General features: G+C 33.4%; 1 protein-coding gene across 1 annotated transcript; it reads right to left on the reverse strand.

The window, feature by feature from the left end:
* Positions 1-9222: 9222 nt before the first annotated feature.
* Positions 9223-11165, reverse strand: LOC127129573 (uncharacterized). The gene is made up of 2 exons (XM_051058727.1): positions 10127-11165; positions 9223-10046 (listed from the first exon to the last, which is right to left on the reverse strand). The coding sequence occupies exons 1-2, from the start codon at positions 11163-11165 to the stop codon at positions 9223-9225; spliced, it is 1863 nt and encodes a 620-aa protein (XP_050914684.1).
* Positions 11166-17018: the final 5853 nt, after the last annotated feature.

Below are 17018 nucleotides of genomic sequence, written 5' to 3' on the forward strand. Positions count from 1 at the left end.
CTAGTCTTTACATGAGAATCTTCATAACATGCATAAAGAATAACACATAAACAAACAGAAAAGGAGTGATAAATACATTCCATATATTAGTGGTGTATATACAGCAAGGGTAGTATATTATCATAGTTAAATCAATCATACAAATCCAACAACGAAATAATTAATCAACAAATGAAATTATATATGCAATGTATTCATCGCCTATACTTTTATGCATGTGGCACCAAAATTTGGATATTTAGAGGTGTGTTACTGAATCATTCAGTTTGTCATTATACCGAAGTCCTAACTCGTCACTGGACCAAACTACTATTCGTCACTAAATTGAAGTCCTAACTTGTCACTGGATATAAGTCCTACCTATCTCCAATATATATGATGCATGAATGCTACACAAATATATGTAATACGCATCTCAATCTCCAACTTCAATACTCGTCACTATTCCTCTCAAACCTAAAACTCAACATAAATCATCGCCAATGCAAGGCCCCATAAATGGTTTCACTGACTGAAATATCTCAACATAAACTCAACACTTTTCCTTTTCATTAAGCATTCATCATAAACTTAACACAATAATTAGAAATATATATAATTCCTCATCAAACAACATCAAACAACCATTGAAAATAGAACCTGTATTTAACTCTAACAACTTTTGTTCATGATTTAAGGGTTACAGACACATCCTTTAAGATCTCAAGAACAACCTCAATTTAACTCAACTACTTATCAAACTCAAATCTAAACATATATATAACTTAAATCTCAACTATTTATAAATATATATTCTAAATCCTTAAATTACTTTATAGGCTCCAAAACTCCCGCCTTTCTAAACCTTCTCTTTTGATTCCTTAAGTTTACCTTTTACTTAAGTTTAAAATAGTGTTTTGATATGATACTAAGGGTTTAAACAACTCTATTGACAACACTTAATAGTTTAATATAAACATAAAAAGTATAACTCTAATAACTTCAAAGATTTGCAAATTGAATTGGAAATCTCAAAAACATGAAAAATAAAACACAGGACACAAAATTGAAACGAATTGAAACTCGCCGAGCAAGACCGTAAAACCCACCGTCACCAACCCAGCCGCCTGACCACCAAGACATGTGGTATATTGACTAACCCTCTTTCCTTAGTATTTTCCATTTGAAAAGAATATACTTTCCCTAGAGCTCATCGAAATAGAATATGGTGTCTGCTCTGATGCCAATTGAAATTTTGGGTTGTTTGCAAGACAGATGTTAGACACAGTGTCTGGGATAATATGTATAACTTGTTTATAATAGATTAACATTTAATGGGAAATAAATCAGAAAGCAATAAATAATATAAAAGGGTTAGTAACCCAGTTCGGTGAAATGTCACCTACATATGGGGGGCTTCCAACCCAAGAAAGGAAATACACTCTCAAATAGTATTAGTACAAATAATCTTAGATGAACAATCCTTGTTCAATTCTTCTCTTCCTAATACTACCTGTGAATTTTTACTTAGGACTCCCCCTAAATATGATAACCCCTCTCACTTTCTCTTTATCACTAACCCTAGTGATCATTACATAAAACAGGTTTAAAGATTATTGCATTACAACTCAACTCTTACACCGCCACTTCAAAGTTAAGAATGAGTCTTCTAAAATAGAAAACCATCTGCAAGGATTTTCTCCAATGGGCTACTCATTTGAGGATAATAATATTTAATTTTGATGCACATTTAATTTGCTTTCCGCCAAGAGATTTGATAAGATTTGATTATTTTGTAAATTAACTCTTATTTAATTTTATTTGATCTTACTGAATATTTTTAGCAAATCTTACTAAATAACACATTTCTAAAAGATACAACAACATGTCTCATTGGAATCCAACAAAATTTCGTTTAGATTTACTCATAAACTTTGGCTATAGACTGAGGCCAGATGTTGAACACATGCTAGAATATCTTGTCCCACATGATGCTTTTCACCAATTACATCTCGTATTGCCCATATTGTTCTACCTAAAACAGCCAATCAAAGTAACAACATTCATGATATTGACATTTATTACATGCAATTTTTTTTACTTTTTCTAATTCCACTTTTGTGTCATTAGCCACACTTTCTAGATTTAAAACAGTTTTATTTTGTTTTGAGCATTGTCCAGAAAGTTTAAAAAATTCTTCAAGTAATTCATAAAACGCATATTGTAATTCATCATATGAAGGTCTATCATCAATTTCAGAATCATTAACCTCGTGTTCTTTATCACTTGAATGATGTGATGCCATCAATTCCTTGTTGGCATGATCTTCAGCTGAAGATGGAGTTATTTCATTTTCATCACATGCTACATATACTTTCTTTGGCATTTTTTCCTTCTTGCTTTTGAATTTATTCTTCTTTTCAAGTGTAGGGCATTCATTCTTGACATATCCTCTTTTTTCGCACTAAAAGCATGTAACTTTCCTTATTGGTGCTTCTTTCTAAATTGTCTCCTTTTTTATTTCTTTTCTTATGAATTTTTCAAACATTTTGATAAGATCATCATCTTCACCGTAAGTGGACTCATACTCTTTATTGTTATCATGATTTTTTACTCTAGTGTTTAAGGCAAGACTTTTTGAATTCTTTCTTTCATCTTCATGACTTTCTAGTTTTTCAAGTTCTATTTCATGTTCTTGAAGTTTACCAAACAATGTTGCTAAAGACATTTTTGAAATACTTTTCTTTTCCAAAATAGTTGTTACCTTTAGTTGCCAAGCTTTTGTGAAATATCTAAGTACTTTTATATTTGATTCATCATTTGTAAAACTTTTACCGAGAGCCATCAAATGATTTGTCAACTGACTAAATCTCTTTTGCAAATCAAGAAAAGATTCATGGGGCTACATTCTAAATAATTCATATTCTTGTGATAAAATATTTAATTTTGATCTTTTTACCTCTATTGTTCCTTCATGAGTCACTTCTAAAGTGCCCAAAAATTTTGTTGTTGTTTTACAATGAGATATACAAAAGATTTCATCCACACCTAGAGTTGATTGAAGAATGCTCTTTGCCTTCTTTTCAAATAACAGTTTATTCTTATCATCATCATTTCATGAGCCTTTTTCTTTTACTTGTTCTACATTCCTAATGACCGTTTTAGGAATGGAAGGATCATTTTCAACAGCATCCCATATGTCTTCTTCTAGTGCTTCCAAGTATGCTTGCATGCGAATCTTTCTAAAATCACAGTGTTGACCAACGAAGTAAGGAGGTTTATTGTTACTACCACAATCTCTAAAAAACGGGTTAGCGGAAGCCATCTTTCTGGATCGAGGAACAAGTTATTTTAACCTGCTATGATACCAAATGTAAGTATGAGTGTGCAACCTAAGAGGGGGAGGGGTGAATTAGATTTTAAGAACTTTTTATGGTTATTTTGAAGATGTTCTTATGTTCTTATTTTTTTGAAATTATTTCTATGAACTTATGAATTAAAATGCATAAATATAAATGCACAAATATAAAGAACACAAGGGTATATCCTAGTTTTCCTTTCCAACCAAGGGTACATCTAGTCTCCCGCGTGAAAGATTTTCCAATATGTTAGATCTTTGTATAAGTCTTACACAAGATCTATCCTACAATCTTCTAATACAACAAATAAGCACACCGCTTCCTTGATTTCACAAGCATCAAACCTATGGTCGATTTTGAATCACCTCGATTCAAAGAATCTTTTACAACAATCACCAAAATGCTTTGATGATCACACCAAAAACTATGGTGTACAAATAATACAAATTTTGAATAGAATTTGAATAATATTTTCAATTTGACTTGAGTTCCAAGATAAATAATTTTTTTCTTATCTTCCACTTGAATACAATTCAAAGTATAATATACTTTAAGTGTTTTTGACAAGTGCTCTTGACAATGAATAAGAATTTTCAAAGATATAAAATTTTATGCTTAAAGTTTCATGACTTAAAGTAATGGATAATTCTAAAAATTCTTTTGAATTGTATGTAAAAATGATTAATAAAAGAGATTAATGAAAAATATGATGAAAAATGATTTAAATATGTCCCATGATTCCTCTTGGAAAAGAAGCATAAGTTTGAAACATTTCCATGATCATTGGAAACAATTTGGAATTATAACGATTCATATTTTTCAAAATAGTGTATTGTTTAAAAAAGTGCAAATTGAGGGGGTTTAAATTTGTCACGGTTCACAAACTAGTGTGATGTTTCAAAAAATAGTGAAATTGCAATGGTTTTAAACTTCAACAAAAAAGACAATAAATTCAAATTTTAAATACTGGTTCAAATAAATGTGAATTATGGCGATTCCAAACTACTACTATTTATGAAAAACTAAGTAAATTCAAAATTAAATGGCATAATGGATGTCCAATCGATTGAATGAATAGTGTAATCAATTGTCCTCAAGTAAAAGTTGATTGTTTGCTTTTTAAAAGACTTGGAATGAAATTTTTTGATGCATGAATTTTTTGGAAACTTTACAGAAGAATGGATAAAGATTTTTTAGCACCTAAAGCTTATATACAATGAATTAACATTGAATACATTTCTCTGTGATCAAATCATCTTTTACTTCAACATCCAATGGTTTTTGAAATATTGATAATTGATTTAAATAGACTTCAATCTTTTTCTTCTTTGATAAGCTTCAATAATCTTTGCCTTCATATTTTTGTCTTCATCAAAATTAAATCAAGATAGATGATTAACATCTTCTTCATAAATATATAAATCTCGACTAAACTTAAAACAGTTAGTAAAATTGAGGGACCAAACTAGTCATTTTTAAAATTAAGGGACTAATATATACCCCGACCAATTGATATAGGAAGAAAGGGGATACTTAACCATTACTATTCTTAGGAATGGAATCTTTATCCTACTTGCCATCATACAATCTCAATTCCAACATTGGTAATCCTCTCACTATGTCCTTAGAGAATAGTGTATATAGGTCTTTGAACTTAACCAATACTCAATAAATTATTTCAAAAGTCTGAGAGATAGTACACATTATTCATAACTTAAACAATTTTTCTAATGTGAAGTTTCAAAATGTATTTTTCCATAACAAACAGCCTTTCTTTATTTCACACCATATGATTGCTATATCTTGATCCAAGATACTGAATCTTTTCTTGAACTCCAATACCAACACCTTCTTGATCATCATCGAACTCCACATCCCGACTAGGACATTCATTTTAATAGTTTTCCAACTTATGACACTTGTAACATTCCACAAACTTATTTCTTTGTCTTCCCATACCACAACCGCGTGAGGTAAACCCATCCCCCAACCAAAACCATATCCATCATTAGTCGTGTTGAGAGTTTTTTTCTCTGTTACACTTCATATGTTTCTCATTAACCTCCAACATAATAAATTCTTGGGGATTTTTAATCTCACCGTATATGGTGGAGAAAGACCATATGAAAAATCCAAAACCATCCTTTAGATTTCGAAATTGCATCATCGAACACACCCAAAAATACACTAAATACATGTGTAAGTGAATCACACATTCATTTTGTAAAAAAATACTCCAAAAATATATTTCCAAAATCTGAAAATATATTTCAGAAAATTTTGAGACACCAACAACACCATTCAAGGACTCCAGCAACTAATGCATAGCTAAAGTAAGTCATATTGGTAAGGGGAGTCATTGTTGCACCTAAGTGTATGTAAATTTGATTCTAAGTTCAATTTGACAAAATCATGGTTGAACTCTAATTTTGTTGATCTAAGTATAAATTTTAGTAAAATTGAATTGTTATTTTGTTGAATCATTTAAGTTTAATTTTTAGAAAAATTGAAATAACTCCCCGAGAGACTCTTAATCACACTGCAAACCTTATTAGAAAATGATATTCACAAAGAAAAAATGAGTTACATGGGTTAAAAAAAATTTTGAAAATGTATTTTCAAACTATTTTAAAAAAATTAATTAATGTTTGATTCATAAACCCAGTTTAGTTTTGTGATTTTTTTAAAATTAACCAACATTTTCAAAAATAATTCCAAAATAACAAAATTTTCAATTTTTTTCCAAAATAACCACATTTAAAAGAGGATGCGCCAGATGAACCGGCACATCCATTATGGATCAAGAGGAGGCGCCTAAGGCATTGGCGCCTACATTGGTAGCCTCATGAGGAGGCGCCAATGCCTTGGCGCCTGCATGGTGCCTCAAGAGGAGGCGTCATTGCCTTTGACGGCTGCATGTGTTGTCATGTTAGGCGCCTAGCCTCTTGGCGCATGCATTTTATATCTCCTCTCTATAAATACCTCGCCTTGGATGCAATATTTTTCACACAAAATCTTCCCCTACTACCATATTTTCTTTCATTCAACTCCACTCTTCTTCAAGCTTTTGTGTTTTAACCATGTCTGAATACACTCACAAGCGAAATGCCGATTTAATATTTTCCGTCATTGTATCTCTGATAAAGATTTGACTCTGGAATATAGATTCGTTTGAACGTCTTAATCGGACGTTGAACAGTTGGTTAGATGGAGAAATTGGAGATGGTGAAAGGATTAGAAGAATACAGTGGCTTGTGTCCACGTTCAACCAAAATGGAGAAGTGCATGAATGAGTGGATATTAAGACTGACTGAGACGTTCGTAGGATGATGCGTTACATATTCAAAATTGTTTTGATGGTTGTAATCGCCTAGCTATTATATTGTAGTTGTTTTAATTATTTGTGTTGTTGTTTATGTAATGATATTTGCTCACAAACTTATAATATGAAATAAATTTAGTTTTTCATATATTGCAACAGAGGTACATTTGAATTTATCTGGTTGTGCTCGTTCCAACACTAGGACAGTTAGGACGATTGTGACCTGGCTGACGACATGAACTACATAATTTAACCATTTTGTTCGTTGTATCCATTTCGGTTCGAATCCGGGTGTTGTTTGGGCGACCATTTTTCTTCCTTCGCATAACTTCGTTGTGTCAGACGATGTCCCCTTGATATTCTGGCCAGTAATCCTCTTTTTCCACTACAGAAAAACTAATTTTATAAACATTTGATAGGTTGGTGACTTAGTAAACTTCAGATAATAGGTAGGATGGATCCCTTTGAACCTTTGAGCATGCCGCAACGATATGGGAGCAGGGCGTACGAAAGGCTTGAAACTTTCCGCAATCGCACCAACCTCTATCTAGTTCGACTCTGTACTGTCCCATCGACAATGCCTTCATTGTGATCCATGGACTCGACAACACTATACCAACCTTTAGTACGGTCAAACACCGTGACCACATGTGTGTTTGCTTTGACAGCTTCATGTCTAATGAATTTCATTGAAGCATCACTGAACAACTGCCCAGATTGCAACACTGAACTGCATTTGGAGCGTCTGGTCTCAAACAGCGTCCCTAACATAAAATAAGTTGCCTGCACCAAAGCGGTTATAAGTAGGTTACATATGCCTTTGAAGACAGAGTTCATTGATTCCACAAGATTTGTTGTCATGTGGCCCCTACGTTGACCGTTGTCGTATGCCCTAGTCCACTTCTCCAATGGAATACTATCGATCCACCGTACTGCATATTCGTTTGACAATCTTATTTCTCTGCGGTAGTGTTTGAAAGAAGGTTCTGATAATGTGTAACCTGCATTGTCAACCTTCTTCCACAACGTCTTATCTTTGATTTCCCGCATGAAATTCTGAGCAATATGTCTAATACAAAAGACATGCGTGGAAGGAGGATTATGCCAACCATTATCAATGTTATTATATGCACTGATGATTGAAGGGTGTCTGTCGGAGATCAAACATAAGTTAGGATGAGGTGCAACGTGCAAACCAAACCAAATTTTTATAGATGATTTGGCCCACAGGACTGCACTGCAATTTCTTTTTTATTCTTTGTTTCAGATATGAAAAATTTGATCGTCGATTTATTGTAAACCGAGTTACCTCTGTGTTGCGAAAATAAAAACCGAATAATTGATGATCAAATATTTCACCTTCGATATGGGCACTGATCATGTAATGTTGTGAGGAGGATATTTTTTAAAATCTAACTTTCTTTTCTATACTGAAATTGAATGTATTGCTAAGTTGTTCAAATGCATTTAAATAGCGTAAACGTACGCCCAACTAGCTTCGTTATCGTACGCCCAACAACCATGCAGGCGCCAGAGGCATTGACGCCTACTCATGAGGCCCAATGCAGGCGTCAACACCTTAGACGCCTCCTCTTGATCCATAACGGATGCGCCGGTTCATCTGACGCATCCTCTTTTAAATGTGGTTATTTTGGAAAAAACATTGAAAAATTTATTATTTTAAAATTATTTTTAAAAATATTGATTATTTAAAAAAAACTAGTTTTAGCCTACTTTAATGAGAGATTGCCCAAGATGCCAGAGCCGTGAATTTTTTTTCTCAAAATGCCATTCCTTGAAAAAAAAAATCCAGGATGCCACTATTTTTGTCCTGTAGTGGGATTAAAATAATATTTGACAGGGTCCTCCATCCTAGATGGCGGACGCACCCAGAGCTGCAGTTGGGGTCCTCCATCTGGGATGGAGTGTGCATTAAAATATTGTTTTTATTGTTTTTTAATTTCAGAAAATATATTAAATAATTATAATAACTTTTTAATATTAAAAATTAAATAAAATATTATATTTAATAAAAAATAAAATATATTTTAAAAAAAAATTAACTATTTTGATATATAGTATTTTTCATAATTTTTTAATATTAATTAGTTATATTTACTTTTACATATAATTTATAATAAATATATATTACTAATTAAGAATCATTATTAATAATTATTAATTAATTAAAAATTCAAAATTATATATATTTTTTGTAATATTTGTTATAAATATTTAATATTATGAAATATTTCGAAATTAATTTAAAAAAAGATAAGTTTCAATTTTTTTAATAGAAAAATGAATATTTTTAATTATACTTACAATAAATTTATTAAAAGTAAATTTATTAATATTTGTAATAAGTATATAATAGTAATTAAAAATTAATATTTATAACAATTAATTAATTAATTGTTTTAAAAGTAAATTGTTCTAAAATTAAAATAAATAATAAATACTGACATATTATTAGCAAATAATATTTATAACATTTATTTTCGGAAAAAGGAAATACACGAAAGATAATGAAGATTGAATATACTAAAACTTCAGACATAACTAAGTAGAAGGGCCAGGCCTGGTTGGACATTTTCTGCGCATATGTCCTATTTCTCGACAAATACCACACCTCCTTTTTTCTTTTTCAACGTTGTCCATTTCAGTTCTAATCCGACAACTGTTTGGGCGACCTTTCTTGTTTCTCCGCATGCGGTCTTTGTGGAATAGCGTGTCACCTTCATATTGTGGCCAACTTGTTTCGGTCGGGATCCCGATGAAACTTTCCTCGTAGACCTTAAATACGTTTACAACTTTGAACACGTCAGCTATATGCACATAATAGTCATGTCTTATGCTTGAACACGCTGCAATAACATGTGAGCAAGGGACATGAAACGTTTGGAATCTTCCACACTCACACGTAAGATTCTGAAGGTCGACGTTGTAATGGGTAGTCGGTCTGCCGTCACTATGATGAACAGTCTCCTGGACCAGGAAGCAGAATCTCTCACGATCAAATTGCATGACTGTGTGGCTATTTGATTTGATTACTTCCTCCTTAATTCCCTTCATGCAGTTTTCAGTGAACAGTTTGCCAGAACCCAACATTTTAGTCCAATCATGTCCTCTTTTCCCAAACAGTGTGCCCATTCGATAATATGTTGATTTTACCAAAGCGGTAATAGGTAGGTTGCGTGTGGATTTTAAAACTGAGTTCATCGATTCTGTGAGGTTGGTAGTCATATGACCCCAACGTTTCCCTCCATCAAATGATCTTGTCCATTTTTCTCTTGGAATATTGTCGATCCATTGCAACGCTTCTATGTTAACCTTACGTATCTCTCCCCTGTAGTATTCATATGTTGCCTCATTTAATGCATACCCTGAAAATGAAAAGGAAAACTAAATTAGTATGTAGAAGTTAATTTAAGATATGGTAACAAAGATATTTTTTGGAAGGTACCCATGTTAATAATTTTTTTCCGAAGTTCCTTGTCTCGGAATTCCCTCATGAAATTTTGAGCTATGTGTCTGATGCAATAGACGTGCGAGGAGGGAGGGTGTTGCCAGCCATTATCCGGGTTATTATAGGCACTCTTTATTGACTGATGTCGATCTGATATCAAACATAGGTTGGGTTGTGGTGTCACATGCATTCTAAGATTTCTCAAGAAAAAACTCCATGCTTCTTCGGTTTCACCCTCTACCAATGCAAAAGCTATTGGAAATATGTTCCTATTTCCGTCTTGTGCCACAGCCATTAACAAAATTCCCCTGTACTTTCCATATAACCATGTGCCATCTACTTGAACCACCGGTTTGCAGAATGAAAAACCCTTGATGCATGGTTGGAAAGCCCAAAAAAGGCGGTGAAAAACTCTAGCACCACTGATTTGAGTCCCTTCATTTGAAAATATAGGAAGGGTCTCGAGTTCTATTATAGTACCCGGTAGAAATGTTTTCATGACCAACAACCATTGCGGCAGGTCGTTGTATGAAGTCTCCCAGTTTCCATAAATAGCAGCGATAGCCTTATTCTTTGAAATCCATGCCTTTTTGTAAGAGATTGTGTAGTTGAATGTCTCCCAAATATGAGCGATGATGTGTTTCACTTTCAGTGAGGCATCACTGTTGATTAGAGACTTGATACTGTTACATATTAGATTAGAGTCAAGTTTTCTATGATCTTGAGACATTGTGGAAGACATGCATGTGTGCGGACCGCTAACCTTAGTGATCACCCAATTACCACTCCCCTTCCCTACATATGCTCTGCATTTGAAGGTGCATTCTTCGTTAACACACTTGATTATGAGTCGTTTAGAATCAGACTTATAAACGGAATAATCAAGACAGTTTCTGATGTGAAATTGGCGAATGGTGAATACACATTCGTCTTTGCTATTAAATTCCATGCCAAGCAACCCCCCCTCTATCTGTAGTGGCTCTGTGGTTTCGAAAATTGATCCATCTTCGTCAAGTGAGTATGTTGGATTTCTCATGTGTACTGGTGGATTGTACATATCTTGCACTTGATCTTGATGCACCACGGGGATATCGTTGTCTGAGTTGTCACTTTATCCACTGAAAAGATTATGCGTTTCTACGTACCTCGCTTCTTCATAGTCACTATCATCCCCGACATCCTCATCTGGAACTGGTGTCAACGACAGTATAGCCTCTGGAACTAGTGTCAATGACATTATAGTCTCTTGACTCATTTGATACTGATGAGATTGAGAAGTTTGGGTCGGATACGTTAATTGATCACCCTCATCGTTGTCTACTAAGCATACGTATAACTCAATCACATTTGACAAATTATACGTTGAATGGCACTGGAACATTAACCCAACGTCATTGTCGTCTTCTATTTTCGTTGTTGTATAAGTCACGATGCTAACACCGTCATTAAAACACGGATATCGATAATAAATATCGGTAATCTGTTGTTGGAGCTTGTTTTCGAGTCTTTCTTTTAGACGCATGTAATTGGATCTGGGGTGTATATTGATTTGCGGAATGTTGGTGTTTTGAAATATGACTCCGACATTAACATCTGGAAAAATACTTCCATTATAATGGATTTGAACTGTGATATTGTTTTGAGCCATTGTGTGTATGGTTTAATCTCAAAATTAAAACTTCAATTATATACAAGAGCCGTTTGGAAATTGGACGTTGTATGCATCCTCCATTTGAGATGGAGGACCTAAACTACATATGAAAAGTATTCCTTTTGAGACGAAGTGACAAGACATTACAGCATTGGGGTCCGCCATTTCAAAAGGCGTGCGTGCATGTGCCCTCCGTCTCAAATGGCGCACGTGAAGGTGCCCTCCGCCTCAAATGGGGCGCTTGCATGTGCCCTCCGTTTCAAATGGCGTGCGCGTGATGGTCCGCCATCTAGGATAGCGCGCGCGTGTGCAGGCCTAGGCGTGTAGTTTGTGTCCTCCGTCTTGGTTGGAGGACCTAGGCGTGTGGCATTTTCTTCTGCATTTGTCCACCAACTTGTATATATACTGCATGTTTGGTCTTATCAAACACAGTATAAAATCTATACCTGAGAAATTTAAAACTATCAGCTACCCACATGGCTCTATTAATTGGTTTAATATACATTATTAAACCAAAATCATCTAAAACGGTTGATTCTTGCAATGTTATTTCTGATCCAATATCAATCAGATTATTGGAAAACTTTGGTTTTGACGACATCCAAACTCAGATACTTCGTGTTACCGAGTTTGAGAGAGAAATTGTTGCTCTGCGCTATCGAAAACCATACATCAATTCAAATGGCATGCTACTGTATGAAGAAATTCGAATTTGTAATGATGAAGATGTACGTGAAATGTTTGACAATTATTTAAATTTCATTAACTTAGGGCCATTAGAGTTGTATGTAAGTCTTCGTAGAACTGCAGATGAAATTGTATCATTATGTAAAAGCGAAAACTAGAACACGTCATGAAAAGTTATCTATAAATACTCCTTCATGGTTTCATTTTTACCACAACTCACTTCTCTATCATCATTTCAATTTTACCACAACTCTTGCTTCTATCATTTTTACCACAAATCTCAAAATGTCTCAAACTCCTTTTTTTTGGATGGGTGATAAACATAGGGGAACTAGTGATAACATTCAAGCATTAGTAAGTGATACTTATCATTCTGATAATTATTTTACATATGCTTTGTTATTTTTTTAACAAATAAAAATATATTATGTATGTGTTATTTTGTTTATTGTTTTTCTCTACATGTATCAGGTGGAACCTGAAAGAGCTTTTAGAACCCGAAATCATAAGTTAATTGATGCCCCACATTATATTCAACCTTTTTTGGATACCTCTGGTTTTGCAAACATCGTAAAATTGAAGGATATATTTATTGATACAAGTTTCATATATGCTCTACTTGAACGATGGAGACCCGAAACACATACTTTTCACTTCCCAACCGGTGAGTGCACTATAACCTTAGAAGACGTAAGTATGCTTTTGGGTCTACGCGTCAATAGGAGAGCCGTCGTAGGACCATCCGAGATCAGTGCAAGTGCATGGACCACGTTTTTGGACCGGCAACCTCCAGAAAATCACATTAAAGGTAGACGTGTTCGTATCTCTTGGTTAAAACAAATACTAGAAGAAACTCTAATATCTGAGAATACCTCCCATGACGAACTCATTATATATACAAGAATTTATATTATATTGTGCATCTCCCTAACTTTATTCCCTGATAAATCGGCAAAAGATGTACATAGTATGTGGATACCATTTGTTCAAGATTTGGGTAAGTGTGGTGAATATAGTTGGGGATCAGCTGTGTTAGCGTATCTATACAGGGAAATGTGCAAAGCAGTTGACGTTGATGTTGATGGTATGAGGGGGTGTGTTATTCTACTACAAACATGGGGATTTACACGATTACCATTTATAGCACCAATTACTTCTGCAGTTCCAAGTCATCCATATGCATCAATGTAAGTCTTAATATTTCCATGAAAATCCATTTCTTTACATTTCTGTTCTCTGTGTCATATAAGATGTTAATCTTTCAATTTAATGTTGCTCTACTTTTTAGATGGGCTTCGACCAACAAGAAAAAAAATTGCTCTAGAAATCCTCGTCACTACCTTGATGGGTATCGTGTCATGCTCGATCACATGTCGTCAACAAACGTAATTTTGGTTTGACTAGTTTTTTTATTACATGACACTCAAACAATAAATGTTAAACTTATGTATTTCTTTTAATACAATCACAGTTTATATGGAGGCCGTATCTTGGATACCCCCCCTTGGAGAATGATGATCATTTGATTTGGAGCGCAACAACACCAATCTTGTGCTTTTGGATCGTTGAAATGCATCAATCAGATAGGGTCAAATTGAAATTTGGGTATTATCAAGACATACTCAATCCACCTAAATGCCTACAAGAAGAACATATCATGACTATGCAAGACTCATGGAATTATAGTTACACAACGTTGAATAGAAACGAACAACAACTTTGGGAAAACAGACACCGACTGTGTTTGACTGGGGTAACGTTTCAGGGAGAAATGAAGCCAACCGAAGAATATATTAATTGGCTACGACATCTTCCATTACAATACGCGTCAATTGAGCAACTACTAATTGACCCCCGCCAACATTGTAACACATCACAAATGTCGACTGCACCACGACCACCATTAAGAAACCCCCGAACAAGAATCCCTCCCAACCAATATTATACACAAACTTCAACTTCCACCCAACATGAACCACAAGGTCAATATACACAACCCTACCAACAACAAACACAACAAAACACCAACCACCAACCAACCAAACTACCAACCCAAACACAACACACTCCATACCAACAACCAAACTTCCACACAATAACCCAACAAACACCTAATAACTACCCATACCAAACACCACAAAACCCAGTACACTACACTTCTCAAACCCACAACAACCATACATACGCCCCCCACATAACTACACACCCATCCCACCACCTAACTTTGATTACTCTACTACACATCAACAATCAACAACCACCGATGTGAACGACTATTACAACGCAACCATAGAAACTTCAAACCCAAACCCAACCTCATTCACACAAATATTAAATAACTTTTCTCCTAGTATGGATTTTGAAAATTTTGAGGCATTCGAAATTTTTCGTGAGCAACCACCCATTCTTCAAACCACTAACATTCCCTCATCAACTAATGCCCCTACTATACCTACCTCAACACAACCATTAGGTCGTGGTCACCGCGTTCGAGTACGTGCAAGATGTGGAACTGGTAGTCATTTCGTCGATGAAGATCCCAATCAACGTCGCAATTAATTGTTTTTAAATCTACTTAGTTATGTCTGAAGTTTTAGTATATTCAATCTTCATTTTATTTCGTGTATTTCCTTTTTCCAAAAACAAGTTCTATTAGAAGCGTAACATTATAATTCGTGTATTTCCTTCATTATATTCAATCTTCACTATTTATTATTTATTTTAATTTTAGAACAATTTACTTTTAAAATAATTAATTAATTAATTGTTATAAATATTAATTTTTAATTATTATTATATACTTATTACAAATATTAATAAATTTACTTTTAATAAATTTATTGTAAGTATAATTAAAAATATTCATTTTTCTATTAAAAAAATTGAAACTTATCTTTTTTTAAATTAATTTCGAAATATTTCATAATATTAAATATTTATAACAAATATTACAAAAAAAATATATAATTTCGAATTTTTAATTAATTAATAATTATTAATAATGATTCTTAATTAGTAATATATATTTATTACAAATTATATGTAAAAGTAAATATAACTAATTAATATTAAAAAATTATGAAAAATATTATATATCAAAATAGTTAAATTTTTTTTTTAAATATATTTTATTTTTTATTAAATATAATATTTAATTTAATTTTTAATATTAAAAAGTTATTATAATCATTTAATATATTTTCTGAAATTAAAAAACAATAAAAACAATATTTTAATGCACACTCCATCCCAGATGAAGGACCCCAACTGCAGTTCTGGGTGCGTCCGCCATCTAGGATGGAGGACCCCATCAAATATTATTTTAATCCCACTACAGGACAAAAAAAAGTGACATCCTGAAAAAAAAAAATCAATGAATGGCATTTTGAGAAAAAAAATTCAGGAGAGTGGCAATAATGTCAATCTCTCTACTTTAATATCTTATCTAAATTTATTCATTTGAATTAATAAATGAGGAGGAGATATATTTAATAGTTTATAGTAAGAGATTACTGAAAACTAAAAATAGCTCTCTTTGAGGATAGTTGAGTTGATAGATGGACCAGAGTTGATAGGTGGACCATGATGATGAATGAGACTTGAACTTTCCACAAACATTAACACATGTGGCCCCATTACTCATCCCTTAAACCATTTTGAAGGGTAACATTAAAAACCACTACATATTCGGTCCAATCCAATAAATGAATGACTCAAGTGGTGTCACATACTTGAAAAATTCTTGCTTAAGAAGCTTAATTTGTAATTTGTTGTTGCCTAGGATTCACCAACTCATACACTGGAATTTCTTTGCGGTTTGTCTTTTTTGTTAAAACAAACCCTAATAATAGAAGGTAAAAAACCAGAAAGAAGTTTGACATTGGTGGTATTTGCACGAGGAAAATAACAGTAACCATGTTTAGAGTATGTAGCTAGGTTAGGAAAGTATAGGTATCCTATGATTCCTATCCATTATCCTATGTGCCATCCAGCCAAAAAAGGCATTGTGAGTTCAGATGGATTGAGTGGTTGAGGGTCAAATCAAACACATGTTTGAGTAGAAGATGATTTATGATTTTACCTTTTTTTATGTCACCTAAGGAGAATAGTTGGTATTGGATTTACGATTTGAAGTAAAAGTAGTTTCAATATAATAGGAAAATGTTACTAACTTTTGTTTTTGGCTTTTGAAAAAGTTGACACAGCAGGTTTGCTTTTAGGATTAGTGGCTAATCCGTGGGCGGATATAGATTTAGTACTTGCCCCACCACTATTGTTTAGTTAATCTTGTAAACCATATACTAAAAAGTATAGCATTTAATATACATGTTAATATAATATGCTACTCTTTTTTGGGTGTACCACTTTGTTTTATTTCAGTGTAAAAGTGTTTTAATAACACTAATTAATACTAGTACTAGATTTTCTTTGGGGGGAATTAGTAGTAGTACTAGTTAGTAGATGCCTTTTTGGATAATGCATGAAACTTTGAAACACAAACATAAGTGAGGTATACTCGATACTCGTGTAGATTCGTATTAAAGGCCTTAT

Source organism: Lathyrus oleraceus, chromosome 3 (genome assembly GCF_024323335.1).
Source record: "Lathyrus oleraceus cultivar Zhongwan6 chromosome 3, CAAS_Psat_ZW6_1.0, whole genome shotgun sequence".
NCBI lineage: Eukaryota > Viridiplantae > Streptophyta > Magnoliopsida > Fabales > Fabaceae > Lathyrus > Lathyrus oleraceus.